The following is a 22,831-nucleotide window of genomic DNA, read 5'->3' as shown; positions in this document are numbered from 1 at the left end:
ATATTTCATGATTGATAAAAACTCAAGTTTCATCGGGAACTCGAACTACTCGGACTGACGTCTCGTGGAAGAAATTACCTCATTAACAATAACTTGTGTATTTCAAGTTAAGGTAATGAAGGAAAGAGACTCGAGGCGAAATATTTTGGATCCAAAATGATTTGAAGGTGATAATAATTACTGGAAAATGATGACGTAGTTTATGGGGTTTTTTTCTGCAAAGCTCGCTTCCTTAATGGCACAGCAAGTTCACTTAAAATGAGCTAAACCTTTTACATTTGATAAATTTGGTTTATTGACTGTCGACTATAGTTTACAAACCGTAAACTATAGTTAACGATTCGTTAACTATTGTGTTCATATGTGATACGGTTGCACACTATATTTTACGAATGATAAATATAGTGTATGTGTCTGCGAACAACGTAAACGATAGCTTTTGTTGATAAATATTTTAAATTATAGTTAAGCATTGTTAATCATAATTTCACAATCGTAAATCTATATTCGTCAGATAAACTATGCGTTGCAATCGCAAATGGTTGTTTTCAGTGTTGATTATTTTTTTTACACTTCTGAAACATAGATGATCGCGTTAACAATGGTTTACAGATGTGGACTTAAGATTGACGTCGCAAACTATAGTTCTCTGTCCGTAAACTTTAGTTTACAACCGTTATCTTTAACCTAGATTATCGACTGTGAAATTATGATTAATATCACTGTAGTATCTCCTTTTTTTAAAAAATTTGGCGTGCCATATTCCTTCATACCATAATTATGATGCCTCTAAATATGTTATTTTTACATCGTCGAAAATGTTACTTAGTTTTTATATAGCTGCTACTTAGTGTTTATATAGCTGCTACTTAGTGTTATAACAAATTGATATTTCTTTTTTTAAATAAAAATATTAATCCTTATTGTTAATTTGTTACAACGATTGAATCATTTCTTAAAAGAGATTTATAATTTGTTCAATCATAATTAATATCCTTTTTGGTGATACCTAATTATAGTAACTTAATTCATGATTATAGCAAATCACTCTTAATACATGTATATATCAAGATAAAAAGAATATTGCTTTGGCCCAAAAACACCTCCGTAACTTTCTCAATATTGACCACTGAAATGCAATCGCAACTTCTCGGGCCTTTCCGGCAAGCTCGGAAAAACACCTCGAATGTATTAACATCACCGGATGTTAGAATTTTATACAAAATGGAGTCGCTTCCCATTAAATAAGTATCGGCTAGACAGACTTGTATGTCGCTGCTGTGTTATATTTTAGTGTATATCGTTTACTTTAATGAAGTATAGCTCACATCTCAACAGATCGTAAAATGTGTTCTATTTATTTCAAGTTTTACAAAAAGGGGGGTTGTCATGGACGTCTAGGTAATACATTCGAGGTGTTTTTCCGAGCTTGCCGGAAAGATCCGAGAAGTTGCGATTGCACTGAAATGGTCGATAGCAAAAATAAATTAGCAAGTCCTTTATCTACCGCCATACATGTGAGATTTGTAAACTTCACCGAAGTTCACGGCCGTGAAAATTGTGCTATTGATTGTTTACGCATAGGTAACACGCACTTGCCATAGACGCGTACTTGTACTTAATATCTTACCACCAAAGACAGATTTACCGAGGAGGATAATGGAGGTAAGTTGAAATGTTTAAAATGACCCAGCTGGAAAAGCCGGGGTGTGTCAGCATCATTAGCATTTTCTCCGTCCAGGTGCGGATCCATAATTTAGCGTTGTTTAGGGAACTTTGAGTTGAGGTTCCTTTGGGCTCTGGGCAGTGTCCGTGAGTAGTGCGCTGGCTGAAGGGTGGGGACACGCCTCCTCTCGGAGGACCAGCGATGGGAAACCTTTAAATTTACCTTCGCTCTTTTCATGACGGGAAACTTTTAAAAAAAAATTGGAGAAACCTGTTCTATTTGTCTCTTCGTTTACTTATCGAGAAAAAATAATCTTAAACTATGTACGGAAGATATATGGAAATGCCTCAGTGATCTAAAAATTTTGAAAGCTAAGGGAAAATGTCAGAAAACATTAATCATATATATAGTGCTTCTGTCAAGTTTAGATAAAAATTCTATACGGCATTCTCAAGCAATGAGAAATTTTTATTAAGCTCATCTGGATGTTGAAGAAGCCTTTTGTAACATAAGTTTCATCGGCATCAACTAAACAACTTTCAGTTCCGACTTTATTGTATATAGATATTATTGTATTATATCTGAGCTTGCCCATCCCCTCAAAAGTCCTTTTCAAGGACACGGGTGTCCCTTCCTTGAAAAACGGACTATTTATATAGAAGCCCCTCCTATGTTGTTTTTCTTGGAAAAATTTCTTTCAGGTATTTAAAACCATGGCGGGACGTTTTGAGCAATTTCATTTAGATTTCAAGATATTACGTGCAGCTAAAAATCTACGTAAAATTTTTTACTGGTATTGTGATCACTTACACATATGTCCTCATACATGTAAGAAAAACGGGGGAAAACTTAGACAAAAAACTTCCTGAGTACATACATCTATACACTTCCTGAAACATAACGTCATCTGTCCAGAAAATGACGATAAAGGAAGGATTAAGTAGAAAGTATTAGCAATATTTATTTCAGCGTTTGTTGTAGAATATCCTTTTGTATATTTCTGGACCAGGGCATCGTATGTGGATGAATACGGGCACGTAGGTTTGTCATCCTGCGGGTTATCCAAATAATCTTGATCTGAAAAGAAAGCAATAGAAAACTTTCTTTACATTTATGGGGGGGGGGGGGGGGGCTGGGAGGATCGTTTCAGCTCTAATCGGTATGGTTACGTGGAGGATGTTTAAACACTTTTAATTAGTTTAAGATCACTCTATCAGCTTTAAATGTTTGATCAGGAAATTATTTATTCCAAGGCCCAGGTCATGATGTGGCCAGCGAATTTTGGAGCTCCGCTAATTATTTCCATATTTAACACTAAACTACCAACGTAAAATTATTCCTCCATATCAAAATTTATAGGAAATGTTTCTCCCACTTCTATGTTTTAACCCATGTAACTGCGACATATTTTAGCAGTTACTTTCAGTGGTTTCCATATATTGTTACATGTTCCTAAAACGTGGAGCAAAATAAGAAAGTAAATTCATAAATATAGTATAAATGACCTTTAGAACAATCAAAGACTCCTATGTACAATAAACAAGGGTGATGTTAATATCATAATGTAAATATATTCTTCCTGTATTTTAAAGTGACCAGTAAGACGCGTGAAGATGATAAAAAACTTAAACGTAGATATTTTACTAAAATACATGTACTAGTAAATTGGTAATCAAAATCAACAAGCGTAAAAATGATAAACACAGAGCGTATTTCAAACCCGATATTACAGCTGATAATAAAGCCAATTTCTTCCCGAGGAAAAATTGTACTAAATAGCCATTTGTATCCTAGGAGAAAAATCCGGGTTTTTTGGGTTTGTTATTGTTTTGAAGAGGCGAGGGCTATTATGAACAAATTCCAAAATATACGTTTTGATCAAGATAACGGTTTCGTTTGTTTCTCTATTGTCACAACACTCACTCTACGGGTCGCACAGCCATTCATCTAACCACCCACGAACCCACACGCCAAAAACCTGCTGCGAGTAAAGAAGGGAAACTGGCTGTGTGTAAAGAAGGGGAGAAAATCGCTCTATACTCTGTAGCCTTTCAATAAAGTTTGCTTGTTCAAAACAGAGTCTTTTTCATTGAGATACAGTATACACTGAGTCAAAGAGAGTCAATCAAACACATCACTGAGGAAACATCTTTGCTCGTGAGGGACCAGTGTTTGTGGCTTTTAGGTCTATCCCTTGCCCACGAACTTGCACCCACACAATCTTGCACCCCCACAAACGTACATACAATCATTTGTTTAACATTAAAATTATCCCGTACTTGCTACCAATGAAATTATGTCCCCACGAACCAGGACCATTTTGGCTATCCATGAACATTAACCCCTAGGAATAAAAATGTTTTCGTGAAATACATTTGTGTTGTCTTTTATTAATCTCTCAGTTTTTTCCAACTTTGAATTATATCAGCAGAAATTCAGCAGCCAAAATATATACCTATCGCAACATATTTAATGAACAGACATTTTGTTTTTGACACCAAGAAACCCCGATAGGTTGCTTCATAATTTTTTGGCTTTTTTTTAATTCAACCCATGACGCATTGCTTTTGAAAATGACAATGTTTTGGGTTCCAGACATTTAAATTGTAATAACGAAAAACTAGTTTTCTGCAGAAGAATGCAGAAGGCAGGTGTAGTGAAATTGATATTTTTAATTCAATAATGTTTATGAATTTAAGAAATGACAGATAAAAAAAAATCTTCTGTAGGATATAGCAACATGCGATATGTATCATTTATCATAAGGTGAGCTGTTCTTAAGAATAAAGAGGGCAGATTTTTTGAAATTAATATTTCAGAATTCAAAACTTTTTAAAAGACAATACTCTTAGAGGATTAAAAATTGACAGATTAAAAATTCTGCAGTATAGAAAAAGCATTTTAAAACTCTTACACGATGGTTTATTTGATATGCAATTTTAACACTAATATCTATGTGGCCATTCGAATTTAACGTTTTTCTTACAATTACCCAGTAGTAAGTTTTGATTTACATTGCTCTATTCAGTCAAATGGTCCATTGGTCTTTTGTTTAGAATAATTAACACTGTGCAGAAATGTTTGGCATTTCAAAGGAACAGTCTGTGAACATTCCATGAAGCCAAATAAAAAAAAATCACACAAAAGAATTCTAAACGTTAAGAGGAATACAACAGAAGAAAAAGAACCTGACATGTAATGTTGATACGTACATTAAACTGAAGAACTTACCATTAAAGAATGTCGCTTGTTTTCTTTTGTCTAAACTAGCCAACTTTGAAACCAGCCAGCAACTTTAATGCTGAAAACGATGCTAACGTCCTGAGGAAAGCGATGAAGGGGTTGGGTAAGTGGATCATTGTATGGTTTGATTTTTTTCTTCCTCTGGTTCTGCATTTCATAATAATTCAGTTTTATGCAACTGGCCTCAGAATGAGTGGCGTTGTCTCCATAAATGATAACGATTGTTTTCATGTTTTATTCATAGTTCGATTTACTTAGCTTCAACTATATATCTACTTTCCTAGCAGTTTATAAAAACAGAGTTTAAAACGACCCAATTAAGAATATAATCCTATAAGTTTCATTTGTAAATTGTTTTTTATCACCCTTAATAATTCTAACTCATATGATACGCTACTCAGAGAGTTTTTCATAGGCATTCGACTTTAAACCAAGTTTCACAGCATAATTGAATATCATGTTGATTAACCAAAAAAAAAGATAATATTAAACAATGAAGTACCCCTGTAGACACCGTCGTAGATTTTCAACAGTGCATCAATTTTTCTTTTATCCATTAATTAGGCACTGATGAGAAAGCTATCATTGATGTCCTTGCCCATCGATCATGTTCACAACGCCAGGAAATCAAAGCCTTGTACAAAACTATGTTTGGAAAGGTACTTTTATAGTTCAGTATGCTGTTTTTTATTGAAAATAAATTCAATCATGCAGCATTCGATAAAAATCTAATCAAATCATCATAGATGTAATTTAAAAAAATGAAAATCCTTCATTACTCATAGTCAACTTGCTTTACCGTCTTTGATTTGCTAGGATCTAGTGAAGGACCTCAAGAGTGAATTAGGCGGGAAGTTTGAGGACGTCATTGTGGGTCTCATGATGACGGAGGCTGAGTACGACGCAAGCGAACTCAAGAGAGCCATGAAGGTAGGGCTGTTTACCCGTTTAATATATTTCTTTTTTTTTATTTGAGCATGTTAAACTACAGCCGCAGACTGAAAGCCTTGCTAGTTGAGAGACTGTAGAGCTACAGTATGCAGCTCATAGAAGTATTTTTTCAACCAAGTCTCACAAGTTTTTAGCTAGCAAACATGTTATGTTTTCAGGCTTTAACCAAAATTGATTAATATGGTGTCCTTACTTTAAAGAAGAAATATTGCACATTGGGAATTAGAAATGCTACAAGCTATCAATTTAAAGTACCAGTTTATGAGTACATATTTTGATATATTGTTAAACCTATTGCTATGTTTTGATCTACTTTTGTTGACAGGGACTTGGAACAGACGAGGATGCCATGATCGAGATTTTGTGTAGCCGCACCAACCAACAGATCAAGGACATTAAAGATGCATACAAACGATGTAAAAATGTCATAATATACTAGTACATGTAAAACAGTTAAATTGATTCTGAAACACTTAGTGAGCAAGATTCCTTGTATTACCCAGCGTTTCTTCTAATAATCTTTTTAGTGTTTAAGGCAACTTTGGAAAAAGATATTGAAAGTGATACATCCGGGCATTTCAAGCGACTGATGGTTTCGTTAGCCAGTGTAAGTATGGGTGTCTGATGATGTCGTTAGCCAGTGTAAGTATGGGTGTCTGATGTTGTCGTTAGCCAGTGTAATTGTGGGTGTCTGATGGTGTCATTAGCTAGTGTAAGCGTGGGTGTCTGATGATATCATTAGCCAGTGTAAGTGTGGGTGTCTGATGATGTCATTAGCCAGTGTAAATGGTATCGTTAGTCAGTGTAAGTGTGGGTGTCTGATGGTGTCGTTTAGCCAGTGTAAGTATAGGTGTCTCGTGGTGTCATTAGCTAGTGTAAGTATGGGTGTCTCGTGGAGTCATTAGCTAGTGTAAGTGTGGGCGTCTAATGATGTCATTAGCCATTGTAAGTGTGGGCGTCTGATAGTATCATTTAGCCAGTGTAAGTGTGGGCATGTGATTGTGTCGTCAGCCAGTGTAAGTGTGGGCGTCTGATGTTGTCGTTAGCCAGTGTTAGTATGGGTTTCTCATGGTGTCATTAGCTAGTGAGAGGGTGGACGTCTGATGATGTCAGAAGCCATTGTAAGTGTGGGCATCTGATGTTGTCGTTTAGCCAGTATAAGTGTGGGCGTCTGATGGTGACGTTTAGCCAGTGTAAGTGTGGGCGTTTGATGGTGTCGTTTAGCCAGTGTAAGTGTTGGCGTCTAATGGTGTCGTTTAGCCAGTGTAAGTGTGGGTGTGTGATGGTGTCGTTAGCCAGTTTAAGCATGGGTGTCTGATGGGGATCTTTCTTAACAATTTAATTACAATGGATTTGTTTCAAAACTCCTTGATTTATTTGTTGGACAGGGAGGGAGGATGGAAAACCAACCTGTAGACATGACGAAAGCTCAAGAAGACGCACAGGTCAGCCATTTCAGTGCACTATAATATATAGTAAAATACCCAGAAATAGATCTGGGATAGGAAACGATTGACAAATAAAAACTGAAACGGGAAGACAAACTTTACTTAATGGGAAATAAACTTAATTGAAGGGGAGATAATCCTAACTGAAGGGGAAATATACTAACAGAAATTAAGGAAGAAAAGTAAAAGATTTCTCAAGTGTTGACAAAGATTCATTCATTTTGCAGAGACTTTACGCAGCTGGGGAGAAAAAACTAGGGACAGATGAGTCTACATTCAATTCACTGTTGGCTTCCCAGAGTTACGAACAACTAAGAGCTGTGTTTGATGCATATCAAAAAATCTCTGGAAAAGACATAGAGCAAGTCATCAAGAGTGAAATGTCTGGAAATCTGGAGATAGGAATGGTGGCTATTGGTGGGTAGACACAGGGATGTGGCTATTGATGGGTAGACATAAAGATGTTGCTATTGGTGGGTAGACATAAGGATGTGGCTATTGGTGGGTAGACATAAGGATGTGGCTATTGATGGGTAGACATAGGGATGTGGCTATTGATGGGTAGACATAAAGATGTGCTATTGGTGGGTAGATATAGGGATGGTGGCTATTGGTGGGTAGATATAGGGATGGTGGCTATTGGTGGGTAGATATAGGGATGGTGGCTATTGATAGGTAGATATAGGGATGTGACTATTGATGGGTAGACATAAGATGTGGCTATTGGTGGGTAGATATAGGGATGGTGGCTATTGGTGGGTAGACATAGGGATGTGGCTATTGATGGGTAGACATAAGGATGTGGCTATTGGTGGGTAGATATAGGGATGGTGGCTATTGTTAAGTAGATTAGGGATGGTGGCTATGGGTGGGTAGACATAGGGATGTGGCCATTGATGGGTAGACATAAGGATGTGGCTATTGGTGGGTAGATATAGGGATGGTGGCTATTGTTGTGTAGATTAGGGATGGTGTCTAGTGGTGGGTAGACAAAAGGATGTGGCTATTGGTGGGTAGACAAAGGGATGTGGCTATTGATGGGTAGATATAGGAGTGGTGACTATTGGTGGGTAGATATAGGGATGGTGGCTATTGGTGGGTAGACAAAGGGATGTGGCTATTGATGTGTAGACATAAAGATGTGGCTATTGGTGGGTTGATATAGGGATGGTGGCTATTGGTGGATAGACAAAGGGATGTGGCTATTGGTAGGTAGACAATGGGATGTGGCTATTGATGGGTAGATATAGGAGTGGTGACTCTTGGTGGGTAGATATAGGGATGGTGGCTATTGGTGGGTAGACATAGGGATGTGGCTATTGATGGGTAGACATAAAGATGTGGCTATTGGTGGCTAGATATAGGGATGTGGCTGTTCATGGGTAGACATAGGGATGGGACTATTGATGGTTAGACATAAAGATGTGGCTATTGGTGGGTAGATATAGGGATGGTGGCTTTTGGTGGGTAGACATGGGATGTGGCTATTGATGGGTAGACATAAACCTATATCTATTGGTGGGTAGATATAGGGATGGTGGCTATTGGTTGGTAGACAAAGGGATGTGGCTTTAAGTGGTTTGATATAGGGATGTGGCTATTGGTGGGTAGATATAGGAGTGGTGATTATTGGTGAGTTGATATAGGGATGGTGTCTATTGATGGGAAGAGATAGGGATGGTGGCGATTGGTGAGTTTATATAGGGATGGTGGCTATTGGTGGGTAAATATAGGGATATGGCTACTGGTGCATGGGTAGACGTAGAGATGGTGGCTATAGGTGAGTTGATATAGGGTTGGTGGCTATTGGTGGGTAGAGATAGGGATAGTGGCTTTTGGTAGGTAGATATAGGAGTAGTGATTATTGGTGAGTTCATAAATGTATACGGTTAGTGACTATTAGTGGGTAGATACAGGAATGGTTGCTATTAGTGGATAGGAAGGGATAATGACTATAAGTAGATAAATAAAGGGTGATAGTGGTTATTAGTCAGTATATACATTGATGATTGCTATTGGTGAGTAGATATAGAGACGGTGGCTATAGGTTGGTAGACTACGTTTTTTGTATCAGATATGAACACTAAGACTGCAAGATGTCTTTCAATTGTTGAAAATATATAGGTTGCATAATATGTAGGAAAGAAAGTATCGACTGCATACAAATAGAAGGCTATTAAAAGAAATGAAAAAGAACGTAAGCTGAAAAATAGACATAAGGTAGAAGATTGCAAGAAATTTTTGAATGTCATTATTGAATAAATGACATATACATTTCTAGGTATAATAAGACACTTAATAACTGATTCTTGAAATTTCCAGTTCGAGTAGTAAGAAACAGACCAGGATACTTTGCAAAGAAACTCTACCATTCAATGAAGGTAAAGTGTGCAAGAAGTATAAAATCTCCTTGCCCTTCATTTCATATACTAGTACTTTATGATTACTAAGTGAAGTGAAGACAGAGACTAAAAAAATAAAGTGTCTACACAAAAATGTCAGTCTTAAGAAATGTTAAATTTTGAATTCAGGGATTGGGAACAGATGACAAAACTCTGATCAGAGTCATTATAACCAGGGCAGAAGTTGATATGGTTCAGGTCAAACAGGAGTTCCAGAAAGAGTTTGGCAAGTCCCTGGAAGACTTCATCAAGGTAAGTATATATGCATGTAATAAAAATAACATTGAAAATGACATTGTCTGAATGACTCTTTGGGTATAAAAAAGCTTAAATGTAAATTTTCTGCAATGTCTTGAAATAATTTGGTGTGATAGAATGGCAAAAACTCGTTATTTTAAAATTGTGTATTATGCTGTAATTTTGACTTCGATTCAAAATTGCAAAAAGAAACTGCGAAAAGATATTCATAACTATACCTTTTCTGGAAATATGCAGCCCCCCCCCCCCCCCCCCCCCGCAAGGTGGAGTTCTTGTGTTCAAATTGACGGTAACAGGTCTTAGTTGAGTCACTGTTTTATGTCCGTTTTTAAGCAAATTCATGTACATAGGGGTTTTATAAATAGTTGATATGTAATTGACTGTACACTTTACAATATTTTGTTATTTTAAGTAATCTTTCTTTGTAGCATTTTAAAATAATTCTTTAATTTTTTTTTACCATGATACATGTATCTTAATTACAGGACGACACTTCTGGGGATTACAGGAAGGTACTTCTGGCCTTGGTGTCATAAGGAGGCCAGTGATCACACTAAATACCCAAAGTTAGTGAAAAACCTGATGAAGATTAAACCTCTTTTTGCTTATTTCTATTTTATTATGCGTGAAAAAATCACCAACGTTGTAGCTTTGAGCCAATAGCTGGTCATAATTAGAACTTGAATGGGTCAAATATTTACTAGTATGTTATTATTGTTGTTTGTGTTTTATAATTTTTTCAGTTAAAATAAGTATTTGTCTATGTTGTTTGTTAGGATAGGAATAATCAGATTAATATAGATATTTAACACATTTATTTAGTCATATTTAAAACTCGTTTAAAAACTTAAATAGTTCTTTTTAAAAAATTAAATCGTATGTGTGAAGTATTTATATGCTGTTGATCAGATTGTTGTAATTAAAAGAATAACATTTTTTATCTTTAAAGAAGAATTAAGACTTATGCTTTTAGACTGAATTTACATGATAAGTCTTTACTTGTGTGTTTGTGTGTTAAAGTCGTCTTAAAAATATCAATTTATTTATGTCACACTGTTTCGTCTTATATTTCTGTTAACTGTATACACAAGAAATCAATGTGTTCAACCTATAAGGTTTTATGTGTGCATTTCTTACTTTATTTTGGAAATTATCAGGGGAACAAGCTAATGTATATTTCGTTTGTTACGTCATTTCAAATTTACCTGAAAGTTACATAAAAAAAATGTTTATCGGAAAGTCTTCTAAGTTAGTTGCCTTTATTCGGAAATTGATTTACGTTTGTCCTCATGGGATATGGCATGGTAGCATTTTTTACGATATATATATATATATATATATATATATATATATATATATATATATATATATATATATATATATATATATATATATATATATATATATATATATATATATATATATAACTTAAATGAATAAAAACACAAAGTCCGAGTAAAACATAAGCGCTTTCATTTTCATCTTCAGATGTTTTATATATATATATATATACTGGTCATTTATGGAGAATGTATACATGTATATCAATAGAAAGTGAATTGAAGATATCTATATAGATCTGTTTAACAGTATCTTCGCTTCATGATTTGTTCAAAATATGTGTTCTTTTTTTAATCCATCACAGTGGGGTTTTTTTTATTGTCGAAAGTCTATCTTTTCTCTGTAACTATAAACATTTTGATAGTATTTAAATAAACTAACAAATTAATGATTTGAATGAATGAATTTTTTTTTTGATTTTGATTATCTTTTCTGTCTATATATTTAGTTAATGTCATATGATAAAATTAGGTCGGGTTTTTTCCTGTTGATTATGTACATGAACACATACTGTAAACCTTAATTTCTATAGTCCTGAAAAATATCTTTAGGTGAAAAGTGACAAAACAGTTCGATACGGCTTATAATACTTATCTCGCAGGCAAGTAAACAGAAAGTGTATGTAAACAGGCAGTGCAACATGTCCCTATTCAAATTGTAATTGGCCACGTCAAAGGGAAAGCCGACATGGAGAAAATCACCATGAGACCTCATCTGTGTTAGGACAGAGAGAGGAAGATGAGTCAGAGGATCACTTAGGAGTAATTGCTTTACTGAGGTAAGTTTATACTCAAGGTAGCATATTATCTGCCATATCACCTCGTATCTAAGGAGAACTCACAAACACACACACTCTCTCTCTCTTTCTGAAATAGTAATGAAAATTGATGGAACGGTGAACAGATCAGGCACGTAGCATCGATTTTGAAAGGGGGGGGCAGACTCATCCAAAAAATCTTGACAAGCAAAAAAAAGAAAGAAAAGAATTAGGACTTTCCAAAAATCTTCAAAATCCTAATCCGTGGTGGTGGTGGTGGTGGGGGGGGGGGGGGTAGTATATAACTTCAGTTTTTTATGTAAATTTTAAAAAATTAGTTGCTGCGAGAAAAAGTGCCCCCCCCCCCACCTGATGCCACGTGCCTGCAGATTTGAAGGTATCTGAGGCAAGGAGCATTGGTGAACGAACAAGACTATCCATCCATCTATAGATTGTGAAAACATACAAGTTTACATAATGCAATTTACTCGACAATCCACATAGAATTATGATATCAGTTGGAGAGGTATCATTCTATATGCCTGCCACTTCATGTGGTATTCGGTATTGTTATACTTTCATGTTGAGTTGAGGTTCCTTTGGGCTCTGGGCAGTGTCCGTGAGTAGTGCGCTGGGTGTAGGGTGGGGGACACGCCTCCTCTCGTAGGACCAGCGTTAGGAAACCTTTAAATTTACCTTCGCTCTTTTCATGACGGGAAACTTAAAAAAAAAAAATAGAGAAACCTGTTCTATTTGTCTCTTCGTTTACTTATCAAGAAAAAATAATCTTAAACTATGTACGGAAGATATAGGAAATGCCTGTGATCTAAAAATTTTGAAAGCTAAGGGAAAATGTCAGAAAACATTAATCATATATATAGTGCTTCTGTCAAGTTTAGATAAAAATTCTATACGGCATTCTCAAGCAATGAGAAATTTTTATTAAGCTCATCTGGATGTTGAAGAAGCCTTTTGTAACATAAGTTTCATCGGCATCAACTAAACAACTTTCAGTTCCGACTTTATTGTATATAGATATTATTGTATTATATCTGAGGTTGCCCATCCCCTCAAAAGTCCTTTTCAAGGACACGGATGTCCCTTCCTTGAAAAACGGACTATTTATATAGAAGCCCCTCCTATGTTGTTTTTCCTGGAAAAATTTCTTTCAGGTATTTAAAACCATGGCGGGACGTTTTGAGCAATTTCATTTAGATTTCAAGATATTACGTGCAGCTAAAAATCTACGTAAAATTTTTTACTGGTATTGTGATCACTTACACATATGTCCTCATACATGTAAGAAAAACGGGGGAAAACTTAGACAAAAACTTCCTGAGTACATATATCTATACACTTCCTGAAACATAACGTCATCTGTCCAGAAAATGACAATAAAGGAAGGATTAAGTAGAAAGTATTAGCAATATTTATTTCAGCGTTTGTTGTAGAATATCCTTTTGTATATTTCTGGACCAGGGCATCGTATGTGGATGTATACGGGCACGTAGGTTTGTCATCCTGCGGGTTATCCAAATAATCTTGATCTGAAAAGAAAGCAATAGAAAACTTTCTTTACATTTATGGGGGGGGGGGGCTGGGAGGATCGTTTCAGCTCTAATCGGTATGGTTACGTGGAGGATGTTTAAATACTTTTAATTAGTTTAAGATCACTCTATCAGCTTTAAATGTTGGATCAGGAAATTATTTATTCCAAGGCCCAGGTCATGATGTGGCCAGCGAATTTTGGAGCTCCGCTAATTATTTCCATATTTAACACTAAACTACCAACGTAAAATTATTCCTCCATATCAAAATTTATAGGAAATGTTTCTTCCCACTTCTATGTTTTAACCCATGTAACTGCGACATATTTTAGCAGTTACTTTCAGTGGTTTCCATATATTGTTACATGTTCCTAAAACGTGGAGCAAAATAAGAAAGTAAATTCATAAATATAGTATAAATGACCTTTAGAACAATCAAAGACTCCTATGTACAATAAACAAGGGTGATGTTAATATCATAATGTAAATATATTCTTCCTGTATTTTAAAGTGACCAGTAAGACACGTGAAGATGATAAAAAACTTAAACGTAGATATTTTACTAAAATACATGTACTAGTAAATTGGTAATCAAAATCAACAAGCGTAAAAATGATAAACACAGAGCGTATTTCAAACCCGATATTACAGCTGATAATAAAGCCAATTTCTTCCCGAGGAAAAATTGTACTAAATAGCCATTTGTATCCTAGGAGAAAAATCCGGGTTTTTTGGGTTTGTAATTGTTTTGAAGAGGCGAGGGCTATTATGAACAAATTCCAAAATCTCTGTTTTGATCATGATAACGGTTTCGTTTGTATCTCTATTGTCACAACACTCATTCTACGGGTCGCACAGCCATTCATCTAACCACCCACGAACCCACACGCCAAAAACCTGCTGCGAGTAAAGAAGGGAAACTGGCTGTGTGTAAAGAAGGGGAGAAAATCGCTCTATACTCTGTAGCCTTTCAATAAAGTTTGCTTGTTCAAAACAGAGTCTTTTTCATTGAGATACAGTATACACTGAATCAAAGAGAGTCAATCAAACACATCACTGAGGAAACATCTTTGCTCGTGAGGGACCAGTGTTTGTGGCTTTTAGGTCTATCCCTTGCCAACGAACTTGTACCCACACAATCTTGCACCTCCACAAACGTACAAACAATCATTTGTTTAACATTAAAATTATCCCGTACTTGCTACCAACGAAATTATGTCCCCAGGAACCAGGACCATTTCGGCTATCCACGAACATTAACACCTAGGAATAAAAATGTTTTCTTAAAATACATTTGTGTTGTCTTTTATTAATCTCTCAGTTTTTTCCAACTTTGAATTATATCAGCAGAAATTCAGCAGCCAAAATATATACCTATCGCAACATATTTAATAATGAACAGACATTTTGTTTTTGGCAGCAAGAAACCCCGATAGGTTGCTTCATAATTTTTTGGCTTTTATTTTTTAATTCAACCCATGACGCATTGCTTTTGAAAATGACAATGTTTTGGGATCCAGACATTTAAATTGTAATAACGAAAAACTAGTTTTCTGCAGAAGAATGCAGAAGGCAGGTTTAGTGAAATTGATATTTTTAATTCAATAATGTTTATGAATAAAAGAAATGACAGATAAAAAAAAATCTTCTGTAGGATATAGCAACATGCGATATGTATCATTTATCATAAGGTGAGCTGTTCTTAAGAATAAAGAGGGCAGATTTTTTGAAATTAATATTTTAGAATTCAAAACTTTTTAAAAGACAATACTCTTAGAGGATTAAAAATTGACAGATTAAAAATTCTGCAGTATAGAAAAAGCATTTTAAAACTCTTACACGATGGTTTATTTGATATGCAATTTTAACATTAATATCTATGTGGCCATTCGAATTTAACGTTTTTCTTACAATTACCCAGTAGTAAGTTTTGATTTACATTGCTCTATTCAGTCAAATGGTCCATTGGTCTTTTGTTTAGAATAATTAACACCGTGCAGAAATGTTTGGCATTTCAAAGGAACAGTCTGTGAACATTCCATGAAGCCAAATAAAAAAAAATCACACAAAAGAATTCTAAACGTTAAGAGGAATACAACAGAAGAAAAAGAACCTGACATGTAATGTTGATACGTACATTAAACTGAAGAACTTACCATTATATAAATAGTGCCTGTTTGGGAGGGTAACAGTTGAAATTGACACCCCGAGAAAACCATTGTCATCCGACGCGAAGCGGAGGTTGACAATGGTTTTCGAGGGGTGTCAATTTCAACTGTTATCCTCCCAAACAGGCACTATTTATTTTGTTATACTGAATGTCTTTTTTAAAATTTTTAAGAAAATTTTACTGCTTTTATATAGGAATAACGTGAATTCTACAGCGAACCGTACGCGCATAATTTTCGCGCATGTAACATTTTTTAATGTTACCCGTTGCCAAGTGCGTTGCTAACGCTGAGGGTAATAGTAAATATTATTAACTGCGTCTTAACCAATCAAATTTCAGTATTTAACATGAAAGTATAACAATAAAGAATGTCACTTGTTTTCTTTTGTCTTAACTAGCCCACTTTGAAACCAGCCAGCAACTTTAATGCTGAAAACGATGCTAACGTCCTGAGGAAAGCGATGAAGGGGTTGGGTAAGTGGATCATTGTATGGTTTGATTTTTTCTTCCTCTGGTTCTGCATTTCATAATAATTCAGTTTTATGCAACTGGCCTCAGAATGAGTGGCGTTGTCTCCATAAATGATAACGATTGTTTTCATGTTTTATTCATAGTTCGATTTTCTTAGCTTCAGCTATATATCTACTTTCCTAGCAGTTTATAAAAACAGAGTTTAAAACGACCCAATTAAGAATATAATCCTATAAGTTTCATTTGTAAATTGGTTTTTATCACCCTTAATAATTCTAACTCATATGATACGCTACTCAGAGAGTTTTTCATAGGCATTCGACTTTAAACCAAGTTTCACAGCATAATTGAATATCATGTTGATTAACCAAAAAAAAAAGATAATATTAAACAATGAAGTACCCCTGTAGACACCGTCGTAGATTTTCAACAGTGCATCAATTTTTCTTTTATCCATTAATTAGGCACTGATGAGAAAGCTATCATTGATGTCCTTGCCCATCGATCATGTTCACAACGCCAGGAAATCAAAGCCTTGTACAAAACTATGTTTGGAAAGGTACTTTTATAGTTCAGTATGCTGTTTTTTATTGAAAATAAATTCAATCATGCAGCATTCGATAAAAATCTAATCAAATCATCATAGATGTAATTTAAAAAAATGAAAATCCTTCATTACTCATAGTCAACTTGCTTTACCGTCTTTGATTTGCTAGGATCTAGTGAAGGACCTCAAGAGTGAATTAGGCGGGAAGTTTGAGGACGTCATTGTGGGTCTCATGATGACGGAGGCTGAGTACGACGCAAGCGAACTCAAGAGAGCCATGAAGGTAGGGCTGTTTACCCGTTTAATATATTTCTTTTTTTTTATTTGAGCATGTTAAACTACAGCCGCAGACTGAAAGCCTTGCTAGTTGAGAGACTGTAGAGCTACAGTATGCAGCTCATAGAAGTATTTTTTCAACCAAGTCTCACAAGTTTTTAGCTAGCAAACATGTTATGTTTTCAGGCTTTAACCAGAATTGATTAATATGGTGTCCTTACTTTAAAGAAGAAATATTGCACATTGGGAATTAGAAATGCTACAAGCTATCAATTTAAAGTACCAGTTTATGAGTACATATTTTGATATATTGTTAAACCTATTGCTATGTTTTGATCTACTTTTGTTGACAGGGACTTGGAACAGACGAGGATGCCATGATCGAGATTTTATGTAGCCGCACCAACCAACAGATCAAGGACATTAAAGATGCATACAAACGATGTAAAAATGTCATAATATACTAGTACATGTAAAACAGTTAAATTGATTCTGAAACACTTAGTGAGCAAGATTCCTTGTATTACCCAGCGTTTCTTCTAATAATCTTTTTAGTGTTTAAGGCAACTTTGGAAAAAGATATTGAAAGTGATACATCCGGGCATTTCAAGCGACTGATGGTTTCGTTAGCCAGTGTAAGTATGGGTGTCTGATGATGTCGTTAGCCAGTGTAAGTATGGGTGTCTGATGTTGTCGTTAGCCAGTGTAATTGTGGGTGTCTGATGGTGTCATTAGCTAGTGTAAGCGTGGGTGTCTGATGATATCATTAGCTAGTGTAAGTGTGGGTGTCTGATGATGTCATTGGCCAGTGTAAGTATGGGTGGTGTCTGATGATGTCATTAGCCAGTGTAAGTATGGGTGTCTGATGTTGTCGTTAGCCAGTGTAATTGTGGGTGTATGATGGTGTCATTAGCTAGTGTAAGCGTGGGTGTCTGATGATATCATTAGCCAGTGTAAGTGTGGGTGTCTGATGATGTCATTAGCCAGTGTAAATGGTATCGTTAGTCAGTGTAAGTGTGGGTGTCTGATGGTGTCGTTTAGCCAGTGTAAGTATAGGTGTCTCGTGGTGTCATTAGCTAGTGTAAGTATGGGTGTCTCGTGGAGTCATTAGCTAGTGTAAGTGTGGGCGTCTAATGATGTCATTAGCCATTGTAAGTGTGGGCGTCTGATAGTATCATTTAGCCAGTGTAAGTGTGGGCATGTGATTGTGTCGTCAGCCAGTGTAAGTGTGGGCGTCTGATGTTGTCGTTAGCCAGTGTTAGTATGGGTTTCTCATAGTGTCATTAGCTAGTGAGAGGGTGGACGTCTGATGATGTCAGAAGCCATTGTAAGTGTGGGCGTCTGATGGTGACGTTTAGCCAGTGTAAGTGTGGGCGTTTGATGGTGTCGTTTAGCCAGTGTAAGTGTTGGCGTCTAATGGTGTCGTTTAGCCAGTGTAAGTGTGGGTGTGTGATGGTGTCGTTAGCCAGTTTAAGCATGGGTGTCTGATGGGGATCTTTCTTAACAATTTAATTACAATGGATTTGTTTCAAAACTCCTTGATTTATTTGTTGGACAGGGAGGGAGGATGGAAAACCAACCTGTAGACATGACGAAAGCTCAAGAAGACGCACAGGTCAGCCATTTCAGTGCACTATAATATATAGTAAAATACCCAGAAATAGATCTGGGATAGGAAACGATTGACAAATAAAAACTGAAACGGGAAGACAAACTTTACTTAATGGGAAATAAACTTAATTGAAGGGGAGATAATCCTAACTGAAGGGGAAATATACTAACAGAAATTAAGGAAGAAAAGTAAAAGATTTTTCAAGTGTTGACAAAGATTCATTCATTTTGCAGAGACTTTACGCAGCTGGGGAGAAAAAACTAGGGACAGATGAGTCTACATTCAATTCACTGTTGGCTTCCCAGAGTTACGAACAACTAAGAGCTGTGTTTGATGCATATCAAAAAATCTCTGGAAAAGACATAGAGCAAGTCATCAAGAGTGAAATGTCTGGAAATCTGGAGATAGGAATGGTGGCTATTGGTGGGTAGACACAGGGATGTGGCTATTGATGGGTAGACATAAAGATGTTGCTATTGGTGGGTAGACATAAGGATGTGGCTATTGGTGGGTAGACATAAGGATGTGGCTATTGATGGGTAGACATAGGGATGTGGCTATTGATGGGTAGACATAAAGATGTGCTATTGGTGGGTAGATATAGGGATGGTGGCTATTGATAGGTAGATATAGGGATGTGACTATTGATGGGTAGACATAAGATGTGGCTATTGGTGGGTAGATATAGGGATGGTGGCTATTGGTGGGTAGATATAGGGATGGTGGCTATTGATAGGTAGATATAGGGATGTGACTATTGATGGGTAGAAGTAAGATGTGGCTATTGGTGGGTAGATATGGGGATGGTGGCTATTGGTGGGTAGACATAGGGATGTGGCTATTGATGGGTAGACATAAGGATGTGGCTATTGGTGGGTAGATATAGGGATGGTGGCTATTGTTAAGTAGATTAGGGATGGTGGCTATGGGTGGGTAGACATAGGGATGTGGCCATTGATGGGTAGACATAAGGGTGTGGCTATTGGTGGGTAGATATAGGGATGGTGGCTATTGTTGTGTAGATTAGGGATGGTGTCTAGTGGTGGGTAGACAAAAGGATGTGGCTATTGGTGGGTAGACAAAGGGATGTGGCTATTGATGGGTAGATATAGGAGTGGTGACTATTGGTGGGTAGATATAGGGATGGTGGCTATTGGTGGGTAGACAAAGGGATGTGGCTATTGATGGGTAGACATAAAGATGTGGCTATTGGTGGGTTGATATAGGGATGGTGGCTATTGGTGTATAGACAAAGGGATGTGGCTATTGGTAGGTAGACAATGGGATGTGGCTATTGATGGGTAGATATAGGAGTGGTGACTCTTGGTGGGTAGATATAGGGATGGTGGCTATTGGTGGGTAGACATAGGGATGTGGCTATTGATGGGTAGACATAAAGATGTGGCTATTGGTGGCTAGATATAGGGATGTGGCTGTTCATGGGTAGACATAGGGATGGGACTATTGATGGTTAGACATAAAGATGTGGCTATTGGTGGGTAGATATAGGGATGGTGGCTTTTGGTGGGTAGACATGGGATGTGGCTATTGATGGGTAGACATAAACCTATATCTATTGGTGGGTAGATATAGGGATGGTGGCTATTGGTTGGTAGACAAAGGGATGTGGCTTTAAGTGGTTTGATAAAGGGATGTGGCTATTGGTGGGTAGATATAGGAGTGGTGATTATTGGTGAGTTGATATAGGGATGGTGTCTATTGATGGGAAGAGATAGGGATGGTGGCGATTGGTGAGTTTATATAGGGATGGTGGCTATTGGTGGGTAAATATAGGGATATGGCTACTGATGGGTAGACGTAGAGATGGTGGCTATAGGTGAGTTGATATAGGGTTGGTGGCTATTGGTGGGTAGAGATAGGGATAGTGGCTTTTGGTAGGTAGATATAGGAGTAGTGATTATTGGTGAGTTCATAAATGTATACGGTTAGTGACTATTAGTGGGTAGATACAGGAATGGTTGCTATTAGTGGATAGGAAGGGATAATGACTATAAGTAGATAAATAAAGGGTGATAGTGGTTATTAGTCGGTATATACATTGATGATTGCTATTGGTGAGTAGATATAGAGACGGTGGCTATAGGTTGGTAGACTACGTTTTTTGTATCAGATATGAACACTAAGACTGCAAGATGTCTTTCAATTGTTGAAAATATATAGGTTGCATAATATGTAGGAAAGAAAGTATCGACTGCATACAAATAGAAGGCTATTAAAAGAAATGAAAAAGAACGTAAGCTGAAAAATAGACATAAGGTAGAAGATTGCAAGAAATTTTTGAATGTCATTATTGAATAAATGACATATACATTTCTAGGTATAATAAGACACTTAATAACTGATTCTTGAAATTTCCAGTTCGAGTAGTAAGAAACAGACCAGGATACTTTGCAAAGAAACTCTACCATTCAATGAAGGTAAAGTGTGCAAGAAGTATAAAATCTCCTTGCCCTTCATTTCATATACTAGTACTTTATGATTACTAAGTGAAGTGAAGACAGAGACTAAAAAAATAAAGTGTCTACACAAAAATGTCAGTCTTAAGAAATGTTAAATTTTGAATTCAGGGATTGGGAACAGATGACAAAACTCTGATCAGAGTCATTATAACCAGGGCAGAAGTTGATATGGTTCAGGTCAAACAGGAGTTCCAGAAAGAGTTTGGCAAGTCCCTGGAAGACTTCATCAAGGTAAGTATATATGCATGTAATAAAAATAACATTGAAAATGACATTGTCTGAATGACTCTTTGGGTATAAAAAAGCTTAAATGTAAATTTTCTGCAATGTCTTGAAATAATTTGGTGTGATAGAATGGCAAAAACTCGTTATTTTAAAATTGTGTATTATGCTGTAATTTTGACTTCGATTCAAAATTGCAAAAAGAAACTGCGAAAAGATATTCATAACTATACCTTTTCTGGAAATATGCAGCCCCCCCCCCCCCCCCCCCGCAAGGTGGAGTTCTTGTGTTCAAATTGACGGTAACAGGTCTTAGTTGAGTCACTGTTTTATGTCCGTTTTTAAGCAAATTCATGTACATAGGGGTTTTATAAATAGTTGATATGTAATTGACTGTACACTTTACAATATTTTGTTATTTTAAGTAATCTTTCTTTGTAGCATTTTAAAATAATTCTATAATTTTTTTTTTACCATGATACATGTATCTTAATTACAGGACGACACTTCTGGGGATTACAGGAAGGTACTTCTGGCCTTGGTGTCATAAGGAGGCCAGTGATCACACTAATTACCCAAAGTTAGTGAAAAACCTGATGAAGATTAAACCTCTTTTTGCTTATTTCTATTTTATTATGCGTGAAAAAATCACCAACGTTGTAGCTTTGAGCCAATAGCTGGTCATAATTAGAACTTGAATGGGTCAAATATTTACTAGTATGTTATTATTGTTGTTTGTGTTTTATAATTTTTTCAGTTAAAATAAGTATTTGTCTATGTTGTTTGTTAGGATAGGAATAATCAGATTAATATAGATATTTAACACATTTATTTAGTCATATTTAAAACTCGTTTAAAAACTTAAATAGTTCTTTTTTAAAAATTAAATCGTATGTGTGAAGTATTTATATGCTGTTGATCAGATTGTTGTAATTAAAAGAATAACATTTTTTATCTTTAAAGAAGAATTAAGACTTATGCTTTTAGATTGAATGTACATGATAAGTCTTTACTTGTGTGTTTGTGTGTAAAAGTCGTCTTTAAAATATCAATTTATTTATGTCACACTGTTTCGTCTTATATTTCTGTTAACTGTATACACAAGAAATCAATGTGTTCAACCTATAAGGTTTCACGTGTGCATTTCTTACTTTATTTTGGAAATTATCAGGGGAACAAGCTAATGTATATTACGTTTGTTACGTCATTTCAAATTTACCTGAAAGTTACATAATATATATACAGGTCATTTATGGAGAATGTATACATGTATATCAATAGAAAGTGAATTGAAGATATCTATATAGATCTGTTTAACAGTATCTTCGCTTCATGATTTGTTCAAAATATGTGTTCTTTTTTTAATCCATCAAAGTGGGTTTTTTATTGTCGAAAGTCTATCTTTTCTCTGTAACTATAAACATTTTGATAGTATTTAAA

At 35.9% G+C, this 22,831-nt stretch overlaps 1 protein-coding gene across 1 annotated transcript; it reads left to right on the top strand.

Moving 5' to 3' along the window:
- Window positions 1–1,510: 1,510 nt before the first annotated feature.
- Window positions 1,511–21,953, top strand: LOC128164788 (annexin A6-like). Its single transcript, XM_052828776.1, is given in 23 exon segments — window positions 1,511–1,665; window positions 4,937–5,012; window positions 5,474–5,568; window positions 5,726–5,839; window positions 6,186–6,276; window positions 6,388–6,467; window positions 7,249–7,305; window positions 7,536–7,725; window positions 9,631–9,689; window positions 9,840–9,962; window positions 10,454–10,508; window positions 12,033–12,087; window positions 13,546–13,573; window positions 16,182–16,257; window positions 16,719–16,813; window positions 16,971–17,084; window positions 17,431–17,521; window positions 17,633–17,712; window positions 18,636–18,692; window positions 18,923–19,112; window positions 21,069–21,127; window positions 21,278–21,400; window positions 21,891–21,953. Coding segments are annotated over 23 exon segments (1,977 nt in total). The 5' UTR covers window positions 1,511–1,659.
- The last annotated feature ends 878 nt before the right edge of the window (window positions 21,954–22,831 follow it).

This window comes from Crassostrea angulata, chromosome 10 (genome assembly GCF_025612915.1).
Source record: "Crassostrea angulata isolate pt1a10 chromosome 10, ASM2561291v2, whole genome shotgun sequence".
Lineage (NCBI taxonomy): Eukaryota > Metazoa > Mollusca > Bivalvia > Ostreida > Ostreidae > Magallana > Magallana angulata.
The sequence above is the reverse complement of the archived record's forward strand: the minus strand, read 5'-3'. Positions and strand labels throughout refer to the sequence as shown.